This window comes from Zootoca vivipara, chromosome 1 (assembly GCF_965207765.1).
Source record: "Zootoca vivipara chromosome 1, rZooViv2.hap1.1, whole genome shotgun sequence".
Lineage (NCBI taxonomy): Eukaryota > Metazoa > Chordata > Lepidosauria > Squamata > Lacertidae > Zootoca > Zootoca vivipara.
In genome coordinates, this window is record NC_142582.1 from 74,912,765 (window position 1) to 74,926,418 (window position 13,654).

Here is a 13,654-nt window from a genome sequence, read left to right on the forward strand (position 1 = left end):
ATTAATATTTTTGTTTCAGTTTCCTTCCCCGGTAACGTGTTCCAAATGTCTGCTAGCTCTTGTGTGAAATTGACCTTGTATTTGCAGTATTCTAAAGTATTTTTTAAAATGACAAATCTGCTTCTAATGAAGTTGGTGGAAAAAAAGGTATTAATTTCAATAGGAGATAGCATCAGGTTCTAATTTTAGATTGTTTCCTTTTGTTTTTTAGCCTTTCACGTGTGTGAGCCAACTTTTTGACCCCATTCCAAGTATGGATCCCATTTCCATTACCAGATGAAGTCATCGCCCATTTAAACATTGCAGAGCCTAAAGAGTGCTGGCAGGTCCACCTTCCTTCGGTCCTGAGCCTCTGCTGAAGACTTTGGTGGCAAGTCCAGCCATCTGTAGTCTCAAAGAGAAATTCCAACCCTTGAAAAAGGGCAGGTCAAGTTTCATATCTACGACCAAATATGACTCCACCAATGCACCTCTGAGATGCATTTGCAACATCAAGACCCACTAGGTCCTTGCTTCGTCTATATGGACTGAGCAATCACATCTCCCTTATCCCAAATAAGAGGAAACTCAGCAGGTGTATATATTACTTTCAGCGTGAATTCACTACCCCCAATGTATTGAGAAGCTGAACTCTCATCACAACTTGGGGCCATCAAAGCTTCCCCACCTTTCACCCACTTGAGTGATCATAGAATCTTAGAGTAGGAAGGGACCCAATGGTCATCTAGTCCAACCCCCTGCAGTGCAGGAATCTCAGCTAAAGCATCCATAACAGATGACCATCCAAATTCCGCTTTAAAACCTCCAAGGAAGCAGAGGACTGGCATTCAGTGTGCTGCAACATCACTGAATAGATGAGCCCAATTCATCTGGTGAGCTCTGCTTCACGATAAAACTAGGGATCAGGAAATTCTCCCTGGGAATGCCAGTCCTCATTTTGAATTAAGTTATTGACCAACACATTTGTACCTCTCTGAAAGTAGCCAAATCAATATTGGGGTTCTGACAAGAAGTCCATTCGATACCATCTCACAAGATTTGAAAGCTTTTTCAAACAGTCCTCCTGGGATTATGCCACTTGAAACATGTGCATAATTGCATATTCAAATACTCTTCATATCAAAATACCCCAAGTGGGAAAATCTGAATGTGGAAAGGTAGCACCTCAGTACTGTCATCTCTTTGATACGTGAGCTTTCCATTTCCATGTGTGTGTATTTTTTTTCTCATTTTTACATGGAAACACGCACAGACCTGGAAGGACTGGACCAAAATTTCTGATCATTTAGATGTACTATTACAAATACTGAACAGATAGCACTCAGCAGCAGCAGCAGAATGATCTGGCCCTGAGACATTTCAATGATGTTGCACAGCTGTTATTGAAGATGACTGCAAAGCATCTTCGGTTTCTCTCTCTTTTCTTTCTGGTAAACAAGATTGTTTTTCTATGCATTTAGGACCTGCACTTCAAGCACGTTTTCCTAATTTGCTGTTGGCTGAGATTTTGCTGCTTATTGCTCTTAATCATATTCTGATTTACAAACAATGGGCATGCTGCTTACCCAATGTACATTAATAACACATGCTGCTGAATATAGCAGGTTCAAATTTCAAGCCAGCTCTAAAAGCAGATGTCCAAAGAAGCCAATAATGAAGACAAACAGAAAGCAAGCTACTCATTTAACTCTTGAATGTGATAGGCAGATTTGAGAGTGAGAAACCATGCTCTCGCATTAAAAATCCTTTAACTGAAACTATTACTTGCTTTTAAGTTATTGAGAATTCAGACATAGGGTCTTCAAATCTGTGATACAAAAAAAAGAGAGGAAAAGGTCTACAGGCACATGAAGCTACCATCTTGCTAAAGCTAAGCAGGTGATTACCTGGGAAGCAGAAGTATGCCTTTTTGAGTTCTAAGACACAAGCAAGGCAGGGTGTAAATGTAAGAAAACAGACACACCATTGAACATTTTCAAGCACGGTAGCAGTGCAATTCTATGCATGACCATTCATCATCGTCATCAGAGAGCTAGTGTGCTGTAGTGGTTAAGAGCAGTAGATTCGTAATTCGGTGAACCGGGTTCGCTTCCCTGCTCCTCCACATGCAGCTGCTGGGTGACCTTGGACTAGTCACTCTTCTCTGAAGTCTCTCAGCCTCACTCACCTCACAGAGTGTTTGTTGTGGGAGAGGAAGGGAAAGGAGATTGTTAGCCGCTTTGAGACTCCTTAGGGTAGTGATAAAGCGGGATATCAAATCCAAACCCTTCATCATCATCATCATCATCATCATCATCATCATCATCATTATCATCATCATCATTTTATTTGTATGCCGCCTTTCCACAGTTACCATAAAAACAATGCTCAAAGCAGCTTACAACATGACAAGATTTACATAATTACAAAAGTCATAATCAATAAATAAACCACATCAAAAAATGCACAACCAAATGGAAAACAATTTCCACATAAATCAAAATCTAAAACTAAGAATGCAGCATTAATATCACAGTTTAAAATGACATAGGTAAAAAAATAACAGCAATTTAAAAACAAAAACAAAAACAGAGCTCTCTCTGCTCAGCAGCAGCGGCAGCAGTCCTTTGTGGAGCTTGTCAGGCCCTGCCCTAGGCCAGGTGGTGAGTGGCAGCCCTCCGGTGCTCAGCAGAAGAAAGCCCTAGCGTATTGAATGGGATATGCTCCCCAGTAAATAGTTCCCATTGAAATCAGTGGGACCGTTAACTGCTTATCAAGTCTCTGTGCGTAGCTTTTTTACTTTCTTGGCTAGGTTCCAGAACATGGCCTGAGTCTTGGGGGTATATGAAGCTGTCACATTGCTGAGGCTAAGCAGGGCTTGGTCTGTTCAATGCCTGGATGGGCAGCTACCTGAGAACCCCATGTGGGCTTCCTTCAGTAGTAAAAGTACTATTTTAAAAATGGTAAGGGTTAGAATTGGGTGTCTTGGGAAGGAGAAATATTTGAAAAGGGAACGTTTCTGGATCATCTCCAGTATTGCTTACTGTAAAGGCAGAAAGAAAATGACTAGTGTCACACACACTTTTTCCTATTAAAACCCAATTTAATGCCAATTTCTCCAGGCTTCAAGTCCGAGCATACATTTTTTTTCTGGAATGCTAAGATTTAGGATCAGTTTTTAAATTCAGCAGAATCAAGCGGCATTACTTTCATGAGCTATTCTGCTTCAGTTTGCAGGTGAAGTTGTTGCAGTTTTTAATATCAGCTCTGATCTGTTGCATCATAGTACATGGAATACCCCTTCATGGATCACTGCCTTGTCATGGCGAAGGAGCTTGAATAACTCCAAGAAGCTATGAGCTATGCCGTGCAGGGTCACCCAAGACAGACAGGTCATAGCCGAGATTTTAGACTAAATGTGCTCCACCTGGAGAAGGAACTGGCAAACCACTCCAGTATTTTGCCAAGAAAACTCCATGGACATAAAAAAGGAGAAGCTTTGAGAAGAAAGTGAGAGTTTCCAAGGGATGCTCTGGTTCATGGGGTCACAGAGAGTCAAACACGACTAAGATGACTAAACAATAACAGCAACATGGAATGATTGTACTTATTTGGTCATTTGAGTACTTCAAGAAAAGAATTGTGGAGAGGTCCAAAACACTTGGTGTTTGCTGTATTACAAACATAACCACTATGTTTTTATGGTAATGAATAAAGAAATCTGGTTGTCTGGTTCGCTATGGACAAATACTGTACTTCTGCTTCACATATCTGCAAAGAAGCAAATTAATGAACTGCCCCTTGCTATGACAGGAGGACCTAAACCGCAAAGTGCACATTACATTACAGTCAACAATCCTACCTGCCATTGAGCTCACCTTTGGAGAGTGCTCAGAGGTGCAGGGAAAGTCTTCAGTGGCCTTGAGAAGGCATTTGGAGGGTTGTTTTGACTATACTGTACACAATTTTGGCTTTATGCACTATCCCTGGAACATAACCCCCATGTAAGTTGAAAGTACAGTCATACTTTGGTTTTCGAACAGCTTAGTTCACGAACAACTTGGAACTCGAACGTCACAAACTCGGAAGGAAATGCTCCAGTTTGCAAACTTTGCCTTGGAAGCCAAACGTCCAGCGCTGCTTCCACGACTTCCGATTGGCTGCAGGACACTCCTGCAGCCAATCGAAAGCCGTGCCTTGGTTTCTGAACGTTTTGGAAGTCAAACGGACTTCCGGAATTCATTCTGTTTGAAAACCAAGGTACGGCTGTATTTTAAACGACACCCCAGCCCCCAGCTCTAGACATGACAGGGGCAGACCCAATCACTGCCCTCCCATGCAATTTTGGCTAAGAGTCTCTATGCCTATGCCAATCCCAGTATCTGTATTGCTATACTGTATTGGTTCACACAGTCTATTCTGTTTCCAAAACTTTCAGGTTTAGAATGATCAAATACACCATTAGATTTTGCAGGTACCTTTCAGCTTTCCTTGAACAGATAATTTTGTTTTGTTTTGTTTTTCAGATTGTGCATTAGCTTGATCCTACCATTTGGATGATTTTGTACAGAGCAGTCTTCTTGATGTGTGAGGATTTGTGCACATAATACTCTTTTTATGGTTAATGAGATTAACATACAAGCCCTGCCACCAAATTCAGAGTATTCACTTAAGTCATGAAACACACGCCAACTCAAATGATTTCAACCATCCCTTGCTCTGTACATTTGCCCCATAGTGAATGGATGTTAATATGGAAAGTTGAATTCCCCAGCAAACAAGAACCAATGTGCTCCATAGCAAAGGCTGAAAAACTGATGTATATATTCTGTGGTTTCCATTTCCTTGGCTTTATTGTTTTTATGTAAATTCTCCCAGGACATTTCAGGTTATATGTCTGGAAAGCTTAGCTATCCAGCAGAGGAAAGACTGAGAGAATAATGAGAAATGTGCTGGAAGAATGCACATAAAAAGCTTTGGAGAAATGAAAATGGAAACAACAGACACTTAGAAACTTATTTCATATTAATAAAAAAAAAACCCTGTCTCTTTGTGTCTGTGGGTGGGGTGTGTGAGAGCGCATAAGCACATACACATAACTACAGATTCTATCAAGGTAGCTGTGAAGTATCAGGACATTTCGCCTGAAAGAAACTCAAAAGGTAAGCAGACACAGACGAAAATCCAAGTAGCTTGTGCCATAAGAATCTCCAGATGCTCCCATCTCCCCCAGGCTGGTAAGAAGTCTAGGAGTAGTGCTGCAGCATTGAGCTTCCTTCATAAGAAAGAACGTGGTCACTTGTGGTATCTTTGCAATGTGCATTTTATGCACGAATACACCAGTGGAAGCAAGCAGACACTTTTAGCTGGCACCAAAACCAGCTAAACCCTGATCATACATTAGATTTCCAAACCAACAGTTTGGACCCCCATAGACCAACCAGGAATAACCAGGGCAAGTTAAATACATAGCTCTAAACTCTGCTGTCCTTCACTTCCAGATTCAAACTATCTGTAAATTGCCCATTGGAGTGGGAAGTGGAGGAGATTGTCCAGCCATTAGTTGCCAATGAATGAATTTCAAACTATCTTCCCCAAAATTTTCTGGCAATAACCAAGCAATCAGCTTTCTGCTGAAGTTGCAGTTGCCCTGCACTGAGTTTTATACATGTAAAAATGTCACACTTTCTAGTGTAAAAATATCACTTTAATACCAAGTTAAGCCTCTCCTGTGTAGGAAAAAGCCTTTAGTCTCACACATAAAAAAGGAGTTAAGAACTCCACTCCAAGCCTCTAATCTACAATTTTGTTTCAAGACCATTCTGAATAAATTAATGTTTGGCTGATGGATCAGAACACACTTGTTTACTTTTCCTCATTTCAAATCTGCTGAAAAAAGCCAAGCTTTTCAAAAGTGATCACTGACTCTGAAGCATGCCTTATGTTGTGTATACTAAATGGCACTGGAACGGGGCGGCCTGACGGACAGGGACACTGCCAGCTGTGCTCCGCCTCCACCTGCTCTGCCGAAACGACTGCACAGCACTGCCGTCCAGGGAGCCCTGGCTGCTGCGCTGATGGGAGGCTTGTGGCCGGCTTCCCCACAACAGCGCCCGCAGCCCGAGAAGAGGCGGGCGAGGGTGGCGGGCGAGGGTGGCACTGCTGGCAGGGCACCACAACTTGAGCCGGCGTGCAGGGAAAGGCTGTCTGGTGGGCACAGCGTGGCGCCCCCTGACGGCCCAGCGCCCTAGCGCATTGCGCCACCTAGCCTTGCCTTAGGGCCGGCCCAGCACTGGAATATACTGAACACCGTGGGACGTGGGCTGTGTGCACATTGCCAACTTAAAACACAGCTAGGCATTCTTTTTCTCAATTTGGATCGAAGCTGGTTTGGGGGATAACTCATCATTTGGGGAATAACTGTATTCCATAAGAAATGGCAGGATATATTTGGGTTGTGGCTATTGTTGTGTGTTGCATCACTTCCCAAAGCACCTCCAGAGTAAATGGAAGTGTGTGCACAACCCTACTTCCAAGTAAATACTGTATTATAGACTCATCTACACATGTTCTTCTGTTTAGTACTTAGAGGGTATGCCAAAAGCAATCCTAAACTGAAAAAGCAGCCATCTGCACAGCAACAGAGTATATAGATGAAGTGATTCCTTCTTGTTTTCTTAATACAAATATTGTACTGGTATGGGGGGAGGAGAGATTGAGTCGGGGCTGCTTCATATTGTTAACGGAACAATATGTACGTATCAAAAGCAGAACAGAGGTCACTTTCCTATCATTTTGCCTAAGTTACTTTGGAATGTTTCAAAACTAGAAAATGTGGGCAGGGCCGATCACAAGGGTCTCTTGCAGCCCAGTTGTTGCCTGGCTGGGAGAACAATAAATGAGTGAAAATGTGCCTAGCCATATGGTTTCAGCTTCCAAATATTACCATGGCTGTGGGGGGAAGAAGCCACAGTTTCCATGCCACTGCACTCATTTATAAAGAACCTGTCAGACAAGTTTAAATTCTGGGTGGATTCTGTTGGCTTATGAACAGAAGTGATGAGACATATATATGTCCAAAAATAATGTGAATATTTTGTTTGAAACCCGAGTTTAACATAAAGCAGAGCTCAAGCAAAATAATGAAACTATGAAGTTGTGCACAGCAGTCTTCCGCTGTTATAGTTCACTGGAATACTGGAGTGTTTCCTTTTTATAGCTTGGAATTGGTTTTTTGAGGCCTCTAATCCAATGACTCCCTTGAGGGACACACATTATCTAACAAAAGAGTACTTTCTCCTTTATTGATCAAATTTCACACATTTGGCAGGCATTCAAGTAGTTGTGAAGGCAGCACAAACATTTTAAATGGCTGGGTTTTCTCATATTAAACCAGAAGTTATGAGAAAAGGGACAGGATCCCCTTTTCAAATTTCTTGCAGAGGATTCTGTACATCAGGGGTGATGAAACTGTGACCAGAGATGTCATTCAACACAGAAGTACACATGTAGTTTGTTGTTTACACTTGAATATTCTCTACTGTATGTGTGTTTTGAAAGGAAGGTCGGAATCAACAATGAAACTGCAGGGAACCGCAGGGGGGGAGAGATTTTTCATAATTGAAATCAGGAGTGGGTTCATTTCAGAGACTGTAATAGGTCAAAAATGATCTAGTCAGTTTGAAGCATTGGCTAACAAATGTTTAGAGCAGCCTTCAGAGTCACCAGGACCCTCCAAATCTTTTGGGCTACAACTTCCACTTGATGCAGTACCATTTAAACTGGGTTTCAGTTGCACTTTAATAGGTGCATCTCATACTAAATTTAAAGAGGTAAAATGCCCAATTGTTTCACTGCCACAGGGATAGGGAACCTATGGCCCTCCAGATCTTCTTGGGTTGCAACTTGCACCAACACTCTGTTCAATTTTGTTGTGTACTTTTTAATGTGGCCACTCTGCCTGTGAGCGCCTGGGGGACCGCTCCCTTGTCCTGCCAATTCCACCTGGCCTAGAGGGCGGGGCCTGCACCCACCAACACAGCTCAAAGCCTGCAGAGAGGCCTGGGACATGGCTGCTGCCTGTGAGTGCCTGGGTGACCGCTCCCTTTTTGAATCCTGACAAGACAGAAGTACTGTTTGTGGGGGACAGGAGGTGGGCAGGTGTGGAGGACTCCCTGGTTCTGAATGGGGTAACTGTGCCCCTGAAGGACCAGGTGCGCAGCCTGGGAGTCATTTTGGACGCATGGAGGCGCAGGTCAATTCTGTGTCCAGGGCAGCTGTCTATCAGCTCCATCTGGTACGCAGGCTGAGACCCTACCTGCCTGCGGACTGTCTAGCCAGAATGGTGCATGCTCTAGTTATCTCCCGCTTGGACTACTGCGATGTGCTCTACGTGGGGCTACCTTTGAAAGTGACTCGGAAACTACAACTAATCCAGAATGCGGCAGCTAGACTGGTGACTGGGAGCGGCCGCCGAGACCACATAACACCGGTCTTGAAAGATCTACATTGGCTCCCAGTGCATTTCCGAGCACAATTCAAAGTGTTGGTGCTGACCTTTAAAGTCCTAAATGGCCTCGGTCCAGTATACCTGATGGAGCGTCTCCACCCCCATCGTTCTGCCTGGACACTGAGGTCCAGCACCGAGGGCCTTCTGGCGGTACCCTCGTCGCGAGAAGCCAAGTTGCAGGGAACTAGGCAGAGGGCCTTCTCAGTGGTGGCGCCTGCCCTGTGGAACGCCCTCCCAACGGATGTCAAAGAGGAAAACAACTACCAGACTTTTCGAAGACATCTGAAGGCAGCCCTGTTTAGGGAGGCTTTTAATGTTTAATAGATTACTGTGTTTTATTTTTCTGTTGGAAGCCGCCCAGAGTGGCTGGGGAAACCCAGCCAGATGGGCGGGGTATAAATAAATTATTATTATTATTATTATATTTATTGTTCATGACTACTATTGTAACTACTGTATGTAAATCTTCATGTTGTAAGCCACATAAAATGATGCTACACCACTGCTGTCCATCTCAATAAAGATGTGGATACATAGAGCAAACATGATAAACAGAGTATATACCACTGACCTGGCATTTTTAAGGGAAGGTGGAGGGGGTGAACTTTGTGAAAGGTTGACATTGAATATGTGCCACACACAAAGTTGTTCAGAGGATCATCAGTAAGGCTTGCTGGTGAATAATGTAAGGGCTAATCTGAACGAGTGGCTCTTTGATCCCTATTATTATTATTATTATTATTATTATTATTATTATTATTATTATTATTATTATTATTAAAATCTAACAGCAGGATGCCCACAGTCAGTAGCTTTTTCCCCCTCTGCATTTTGGAATTATTTTTTCAAGTGCACTATTCGGGGATGCAGCGACTGTTCCCCCTGTTTTCTGAGCCAGGTAAACAAGCCGAAACTCAACGGTAGTTTAAATGGGGCTCAGACAGCAGATCCTTCTACATGGATTCTGTAGGTACGGAGGACATTTATTGGAACAAGGCTCAATCCATCTCTTGCACTACATCCTCTAGCTTTGTGCCTCCCTGCGACATCTGGTCTCCGCCACCTTCGCAGGTCGGCAAAAAAAAAAATATAAGACGGAATTGTCCTGTGATCAAAAGTTACAGCGCGGAAAAAGAGGCGTGGCAACCCTGTTCTTTCAGCCTGCCTGTTTCCAACGCCCAATAGTAATCCAGGCAAGATCTGCCTTCTGATTGGCTAGCCCCACGAAAGTGAAGGCGGGCCTCTCCACCGTTCAAATCAGCGGCGCCAAGGAATGGAGGCAAGAGAAGCTGCTGTTTCCCCTGCTGGGCCCGTCGCCATGGAGACACTCCTCTCTCAAACCGAGCTGTTGCCCAGCCTCTTGGCGGCGTCGCGCTCGGGCCTGGTGCGAGACTGGGACGCGGCGGCCGTGCGCCGGGCCCTGAGCTGGGGCCGCTTCTTCCAGGGGCTGCACGCCCGCCTCCCGCCCGAGCGCGGCCTCCGGGCCTCTGTGGAGCGGCGCCTGCGCAGCCGGGGAGTGCCGCTCGGCCTCGGCCACTTGAAGCGCTGCCCGGAGCTGCTGGGCCTGGCGCTTCTGGAGAACCGCGCGCTGCCCTACGACGCCTGCCGCGCCCTCCTGCGCGCCCTCCTGCACGACGGGGATGGGGAGCGCCGCGCCCACCGCCTGGCGAGGCGAAAGGCGGCCGCCCAGCTCCTCCTCCTCCCTTCGGCGCCGCCTTCTCCTCACGAGGCCCCTCCGGTCAGAGCCCAGGGGCAGCTGCTGTTGGAGCGGCTGCGGGAGGAGGGCGGCGGCGAGGAGGGCGCCCTCCTGGAGCAGCTGCCCTGCTGCCCCACACTGCACAGGGCCGTGGCGGCGGCGCTGTTGGAGCCCGGCGGCGAAGCCGAAGCCAGAGCGGCGCTGCTCCCTTGGCTGCTGCAGCAGCAACAGCAGCCTCGCCTCGCCGCCTTCTTCCGCCTGCTGCCGGCCTCGTGGGCGGCCTCGCTTTGCAGCCGCCACCCTGAACTGCGCGCCCCTTACTTGAGCCTCTTGGCGGCCTGGGGGAGCCGGCTCCGTTACGACCCGCTGCGCGGGGAGTGGGGGACCGGCGGCCTAGAAGAAGGCGCGGCGGCGCCTTGGCAGGAGGTGAGGGAGCGTGTCGGCTGCCTCTGCCAAGGGCCGGAGCCTCTACGCAGCGCGGTGCTGGCGCAGCTCAGAGACCTAAAAGCCCAGGATGGGGGCTTTGAAGTACGAGGCCTGAGTGTTTGGACTGATCTCCTGCTGGACGTGCAGGCGTCTGCTTCGAAGGAAAAACTCCTCGCGCGAAGCCTTCCCCCGACAGCCAAATAATTTGAAAACCTAGAGTGAAAATCCAACACTGTATCTAAAGGAAATATGACTTTGTATTGATTCTCCATTCAGTACTACTCACTTAAGATCAAGTGGCATACTTCTAAGCCTCGAGGTTCCCAGTGTCTTAACTCTTTCTTTGTTTTGTTTTCCAGCAGAGGATTTAAACAGAGCTTCATGTACAGGAATGTGTTCCTATGCATTCTCAGTTTTAGGTTTTCACTCCCAAGTGTAACACTGCATTAAATCACATAGAATCTCCCTCATGTGCTTTGTCATCTTCAGCCCTTCATTATAGAGTAAATAGAAAGTTATTCTATAAGGGTTTAAAAAACAAGTACTAGTTGCACCTTACATGGATGCAGTGCTAGTGTTTTATGTATGTGTAAACGTTATTAGGATGAACCAAAGAGAATGCAAGCATTTACCGTAAGTTCTGCAGAACACCGTGTTGACACTTAGGTCCTTGTCAAACTGAAATGTTCTTAATGGACCAACATGGCTTCCTGTCCTTTTTGTATACTGTATCTCTGTAATGTGTAGGTGAGACTGCCTGTCTACCAAAAGATTAGAACAAAGATTTGCATCCTGAGTTCTGGAGCAATCACAAATTGTTACAAAATTACCCAGCGCTAGACATTTTTAAAAGCTCACACAAGTAGTACTCTACATGTTGATACACTGTGGACATGGCTATGTAGGCTCTGCTATTGAGCTTGTGGATCTCGGCGAGACATAGGGAGGAATATTTACTTGAGATAGTTGTATTTCCCAGTCAGTTATCAGCAACTTAATCAGTATTCATGACTTAGCTGACTCATATTTTGGTTGTCACAGTGATATAGGTGAAGATCCTCTTGTAAAACATACTGTGGTAGTGTGAAGTGTGTCTTCTACAAATACAAAACACTGATTTGTTTTGACATATTGTATTGGATAGGTCCACTTAAGAGATTTCCTCTTTCGTCCATAGCAGGCACCCCCAAACTGCGGCCCTCCAGGTGTTTTGTCCTACAACTCCCATGATCCCTAGCTAACAGGACCAGTGGTCAGGGAATATGGGAATTGTAGTCCAAAACATCTGGGGGGCCGAGGTTTGGGGATGCCTGGTCCATAGAGTAGCCACATGTGGGCCCATAGTCTTTTTCACTGTTTTTGTGTGTGTGTGATGTAACACATGCTTGGAACCATGCCTAATGATTTGTTGGTTTGTTGTATTTGTGCCAATATAAGGAATACATATGTGTTAACTTGGAATAGACAGAAATTGACTTTTTTGGATCCAGGTAATGAGATTAGAAATAAATGCTGTAAGACTTATACTCCTATAGTGACATATCTTTTTCCACTATCAGAACAAGCCTGGCAGAAGCCTGGGGCTGCCATTCCCTCTTGGGCACACCACAGAAATACTTTCTTGTTCTTGGGAAACCATATTTTGTTTCAGTATCTAAACCAACAAACTACTGTATTGCGTATTGTGTATTGCAAATAATTATTGTGTATTGCAAATAAAAGAAGGCTTAGGTTATAATCATAGTCACACTTTCATGAGGGCTAATCAAATTACTCAGTAGGGTTTACTTGTGAGTAAACATGCATGTTGCTTTACTTTTTGAAAGTTCCATTATAGCTGCTGTTTCACATTGGATCTATTCAGCATCCCTAAGCAAAGCAGGGCCCATAAGGAGTGTCACCTGGGAAGAATTCCAAGGGCCAGTTAGGCAGCCCTGGTCTGCACTGGTAGCAGCTCTCCAGGGTTTCAGGTAGGGGACTTTACCAGCTGTGTCTAGAGATGCTGGGGATTGAATCAGGGACCTTCAGATTGCAAAGCAGATGCTCTTACCATGAAGCTACAGCCATTCCAGCTAAATAATTCCATCACTTATTTCTAGCAAAGTGGTATGTTTGGGTTGTGTGTAAAATGCACACACGCATAAATTTTATAGGTTAGTAAATTCATTAATTTCTTATTAATGTAAATGGTTTAGGTTGGAACAATTGATTTCTCTTGGGCTTTAATTGGATATGATCAATCGTGAATCACAAGTGGAACAACAAGGTCATTCATCAGCTGCTTAATGTTGTAATGGGCTATGCTTGCCCTTTCAGCTGAGAAAAGATGGAGAGCCCTAAGGGAATGAGATTTAAATTATCGTGCTGCTGACAATTAAATGTGTGTACTGCTGTCTCTTACAGCCTCATTACTCTTAATACTGGGGTGAAAGCTGGTGAGTTCAGAATGGGTCCATAATATGCTATGAGACCTTTGTAATTTTATTCTGTGTTTTTAGAATTTGAATCCCCCTTATGTTTGTCATGTAACATAACTACAGGGAAGATAAAAAGCAAATCCATGATGCACCAAAAATAACTGGTGTAAACTGATGGTTTGGGTTGGCTTACTTTTGTGGCACCATATCTACTTTGAACTCTGCATGTATGTGCTTTAAACCTGCAAACAGAACAGTGAAGAAGTGACACCCCACTATCCTATCCATATTAGAGATAAGACTAGATCCATACCAAAGCAAGACTGCTGGGCTGTTCCCACTACAGGACAAGAGAGCAGGCAGAATCACATACATTCCTTCTCTGCAGCCATAGATGCAAGCACACATTATTTCCATTGGTAGGAAAGTTCCTCTTTACCAGATCATTTCTCTCCCTTTGGGGCAGGAATCAGACTCCTGGCAGGGCTAAAGTCTACATACCTCAGAAGCCTCTCCTTTTCTCCACACCTCCCTCATTCTGCTTGTGTTTCTTGATGTATCTCTCCCCTGGACTATAATCATAGTTGCAGTTGGCCAAACCATCACGAAGGAAGCTGCTTTGCACAT

The 13,654-nt window shown here is 44.9% G+C and overlaps 1 protein-coding gene across 1 annotated transcript; it reads left to right on the forward strand.

Moving 5' to 3' along the window:
* Window positions 1-9,710: 9,710 nt before the first annotated feature.
* Window positions 9,711-12,348, forward strand: FANCF (FA complementation group F). The gene has a single exon (XM_035121854.3). The coding sequence runs from the start codon at window positions 9,762-9,764 to the stop codon at window positions 10,812-10,814; it is 1,053 nt and encodes a 350-aa protein (XP_034977745.2). The 5' UTR covers window positions 9,711-9,761; the 3' UTR covers window positions 10,815-12,348.
* The last annotated feature ends 1,306 nt before the right edge of the window (window positions 12,349-13,654 follow it).